General features: G+C 46.2%; 1 protein-coding gene across 3 annotated transcripts in view; it reads left to right on the top strand.

The window, feature by feature from the left end:
• SALL4 (spalt like transcription factor 4) overlaps positions 1–4,174 on the top strand; it is a 13,824-nt gene extending 9,650 nt beyond the window's left edge. For all 3 annotated transcript variants that reach the window (XM_031059119.1, XM_031059120.1, XM_031059121.1), the window contains exons 2-4: positions 1–109; positions 690–997; positions 2,061–4,174. The exon at positions 1–109 is cut by the window's left edge and continues 2,318 nt beyond it. In XM_031059119.1, coding sequence (XP_030914979.1) covers positions 1–109; positions 690–997; positions 2,061–2,483 — 840 coding nt within the window. In that variant the 3' untranslated portion in view covers positions 2,484–4,174. The remainder of the gene's footprint in view (positions 110–689; positions 998–2,060) is intronic.
• Positions 4,175–4,531: the final 357 nt, after the last annotated feature.

Below are 4,531 nucleotides of genomic sequence, written 5' to 3' on the forward strand. Positions count from 1 at the left end.
CCTGCTGAAGTGGAAGGGGTTGTGGGAGCTTTGGATTTAACGTACGGCAACATCGGGCGGAAGGTCATCAAGGAGGAGCCGGGGCTACACTTTGCAAATGGAGAATATGGTGAGTAATGCAGAGTGCTGGCAGGGATTTGGGGTGGGGCAGAAGGAAATCAATCCTAAAAGGACCAACAGGAAACAAAACTTCCTCACCTTTCCCCTCTTCCTGCTCCTCTGTTTGGATAAGGGCATAGGCCCTGTAAAGTTTTCCTGACTATCATGCCCAAAATTCAAAGGCTTAACTGCTGTCATTTCCTTAAAATTAATGTAGACTGTGCCCTCTCTGTCTTTCATGGGCTCATTTGATATCTCCTTATAGCTCTTTAAAAATACACATTTGTGTGTTTAAGGGAAAACTGCTTATCCTGAGAAACTCTAAAATAGTCTGTGGGGTTTTCAGGCTCTGTAGCATTGAGGTTAAGGTTGATCTAAATTTGACCTGAAATACTTTCTATCTCATAAGCTCACCAACAAACCCAGGGATGAGCTGATTCGTTTTGGGGTATCCTAGGAAGTGTGGTGGCCTCTGCAGATGTGCTCTTCAGGCACGTACAGCTTCACAGGCAGGGTCTCAAGTCTCAGCCAGGCTTAAGCTTGGAATCAGAATTGGGCTGGGATAAGCACCACCTTTGCTTTCTTTCCAGGTCGCAGCAGTATTCCAGCTGCGTTTGTCAGAGCCCCACCAGCCCTGATAAAAATGGAGCTGCCCAGCGATCGTCCCCTCAGCACTGGCCACTTCATTGGCCCCCCAGCTCTGTCCCCCGGGGTCGCCCCTCTGCTGGTGCCGCGCCCCAAGTTCTGCCGTCCTGCCAAACAGCACATCTGCACTACCTGTGGGAAGAACTTCTCCTCTGCCAGCGCCCTGCAGATCCACGAGCGCACCCACACCGGGGAGAAGCCCTTTGCCTGCACCATCTGTGGGAGAGCCTTCACCACCAAGGGGAACCTGAAGGTGGGTCCTGTCTGTTGTCATCTCCTTGGTCTGTGAGCTAAGACTAGGGGTGGAAAGGCTGTTTGTAATATTTGACCTGCCTCTGAGGCAGCACTGATTTTTCTCTTAGTTCCTTGAATACTTACTTTTGACCCTTGTCTCCTTCCTGAGTTTCTCCACACAGTTTTTTGTGTGTTACTGAGATCACCCTCGGGTCTTTGCTGCTGTCCTTGACTTTCCTTTTGGGATGGAAGGGGAGGCTTAGCCCTCACTAAGCAGATTGCTTTCTTTTTTAATTTGGATTTGGATGTGTCAAGACCATAAGCATTTCATAGACTGCTACAAAATGCTGCCTGCTGAGTAAATGCATTACACTGCACTGCTTGAAATTTTGAGAGATGAGGAGGGATAAACTGGGATAATCCTGAGATGGCACAAAGTCCTTGGGGACTGTGGCTAAGCACACGCTGGAGAAGCACTGTGAGTCTGTCCTTCTGCCAGATGAATCCATTTGCCCCATGAGGGATTCAGCTCCCTCACTTGCACAGAGGCTTCTCCCTCCTTGTGAGAACCTCTTCAAGCTCTTCAGTGCTCTTTCATAAATGCTGATGGGGAGAGGAAACACTCCAGTGTGTGAGCAGTACCTTGCTGGAAGCACCAGCAGAATGTGGTGTGGGAGATTTCAGCTTAAATAAACCTCTGCCAAATTACTTGGTGGTTTTTTGCATTACCCAGTATTTTTTTCAGTATGGTCTGTTTGCAGCAGATAATGTGGTTTCTGTTTTGAGGGGAGAGAGGGTGTCTTTGCCAAAGGCACTTATTCCAAGTGTAATGCACAGTCCTCCAAGCCCTCTAGCAGCCAGCTCCAGAGAGCCATGGTGATGTCAGGCAGTGCATGACTGTGTCTGACACATGCCAGGAAGGGAACTCTGACAAGAACTACCCAACTTAATATTTACCTGAATGCAAACAGAGCAAGCCTGACTTCTTTGGGCTGCTTGGCTGCAAGCACAGTAGAATTTGGGTCTACCACGGAAGAGCTGCAGAATTAACAATTCTCTTTGCTTTCCCCCCTGTCTGGAAGGTCCATGTAGGAACCCACATGTGGAACAACTCAGCCAGGCGGGGCAGGCGGCTGTCCATCGACAACCCCATGGCCCTGCTGGGCAACGACCCCAAGAAGGTGTCGGAGATGTTCCCCAAGGAGATGGTGGCGCCCTCGGTGAGCATCGACCCCGCCGTGTGGAACCAGTACGCGGCCGTGCTCAGCAACGGGCTGGCCGTGAAGGCCAACGAGATCTCGGTGATCCAGAGCGGGGCCCTGCCCGCCCTGCCCGTGCCCCTGCCCGGGGGCTCGCCCCTGAACTCTGCCCCGGCCGCCAAGGCAGACCCGGCCCAGGCTGGCACCGCTGCCGAGGCGGAGAAGGCGGGCGGTGCTGCTGCAGACAGTGTGCCAAAACACCAGTTCCCTCTCTTCCTGGAGGAGAACAAAATCGCCGTCAGCTAAGGACTCGAGAGGAGTTGACCTACAGAAAGAACAAATATATATAGACACAAACATATATTTTTAAGAGATTCCACTTCGGCCTCCTATTTTCCTATTGACGTGCAAATGATTTTATGGTTGTCTTTGTAAGAGTTGCCCAGAGTACAATCATGATATTGCTTTGCAAATAGTAATTAATAAAGAATAGGATTTCCTTCTATTTGGAAAGATGCGGGTCTTGCAAAGTAGTTCTTACGTGTGACTTTAATGTGTACAAGCCTTACAGAAGTTTCTACAACTTGAAATTCCAAAGGTTAGAATATTTACCTCTTTGTTTAGAGTGATAATGGGGGTTTTGAATAGAGTGGAAACAACCTACTGTTGATGGAAAGCTTCTATTTACTGATGAGAAATGGAAACTATTGATGCGGGTAAATATCCTAGAATGTCTGCCACCCTCTTAGAGTTTTTCTGTTTGGATTTTTGGCTCTGTGTGGTTTCTGAATGTACTTTTTCTTAATAATTGCTATAAAACTACAAAGTTGTTTTTTTAATTCCTTTGGGTTTTTGCCTCAGAAGTTCTATGAAAAGCAAGTTGCTGTTTTTTCTTTAGTCACTGCTCCTAAGTAATTAATTCTTTGTGTTGTTGACTGCTGCTTATTTAATACTACTACTAGGACAGTCCTTCAAGTATAGTGCCAAAATTCCTGCTTCCAAAGATGTGCAGTTTTTCCTAGATGTTTTATTTCAATACCAAGAGCCCCAAACAAGCATGGGTGGGTATGTATATACTTTTTTTTTTGTTTGTTTGTTTCCTCTTGAAAGGGAAGACTTGCCTTGGGAAGTCAGGTCTGAAAGCTCTGCAAGGAATCTCAGGTGACTGTTGCAATTTGCCATGGGAACTGGTTTCCTTAGCAAGAGACTTTTTGTTTTTATTTTTTATTTTTTCGTTTGGGTAATTTAGGAGATCAGTCTGTGTAAACTTGTATTTAAATATGAAGTATTCATGCTTAGGTTAAATGTTTTGGGGGTTTTTGGATGGCATTCCTACTCTGGTCATTAAGGTTTTTTTGGTGGTCTGTGAGCTTGCATTCCACCAAAATGGTAATTAATGATCCACGTGTGTTGTATGAAGGTTGCTGGGATAGTCATCTGGATTCTAAGTTATCTACCTCATTTTTTTCCTTTTGTAGTTGTAGTGTCTATTTTTTCTAATAATGACCACTGTAATGACTGAGATCCAAGCAGATGCTTCCATGCACTATGTGAAACCAAAACCTGTTGTATTATTAGTGGAAGCACCTGAGGAGTTGCTGGACTGACCTTTCACTATTCCTCGAACGCCTGCTGGAACTGGATGTGGAGTGGGATCTGAACCAGGCTGCAAAGGGAGCGTTGGGTGTGGAAGGACTGAAGGAGGGAAAGAAACCTGGCTGTTGACTGCAGGAAATCTTCAAGTCCAGTCTCTTGTGGAAGGCCCCAAAAATGCAGATTTACCAAAAGTTTGTGTGATGTTGTTGCACCTGATTCTTGCTTATGATCTCTGTATGCCGAGTTGTGCCTTTCCCGCTGGACTCGTGGGTAAGAACATACCAGTACCTGTTTACACTGTAAAATGGATATTGTTACATAGACCACGCAAAAGGCATCCCAATTGTCACATTTCTACATTGTGAATGTATGACTTCGAAGAACTCTGTAGTTTTGAGTACCTACTGATGCGTTTCTGTTGACATTTTTGAGAATAAATTTTGGGATGGCTTTTTCACACTTGGTGCTGAACATTTTTCTGGCAAAAAGCTTTTTGTCTGCTGAAGAGCGAGTTCAGGAGGCAGCATGCTGCTTCACTCCAGGGACCTGAAATCCAGGAGCCAGAGTTAGGCTTTAGTTCATTGCTTAGAACAACAGGGGCTAGGAAGCTGTGGAGGAGTTGGAGATCCATTCCTCAGGAACAGCTGGGCTTTGATGCAGGGGTTGGGATGTGCCAGGGATGTTGATTTCCACTCTAGAATACAATGACAGGAATATGTGCAATCATTTTTGTACTGTGATCATCCTACAAAGGGAAA

This window comes from Geospiza fortis, unplaced genomic scaffold (assembly GCF_000277835.1).
Source record: "Geospiza fortis unplaced genomic scaffold, GeoFor_1.0 scaffold361, whole genome shotgun sequence".
Classification (NCBI taxonomy): Eukaryota; Metazoa; Chordata; class Aves; order Passeriformes; family Thraupidae; genus Geospiza; species Geospiza fortis.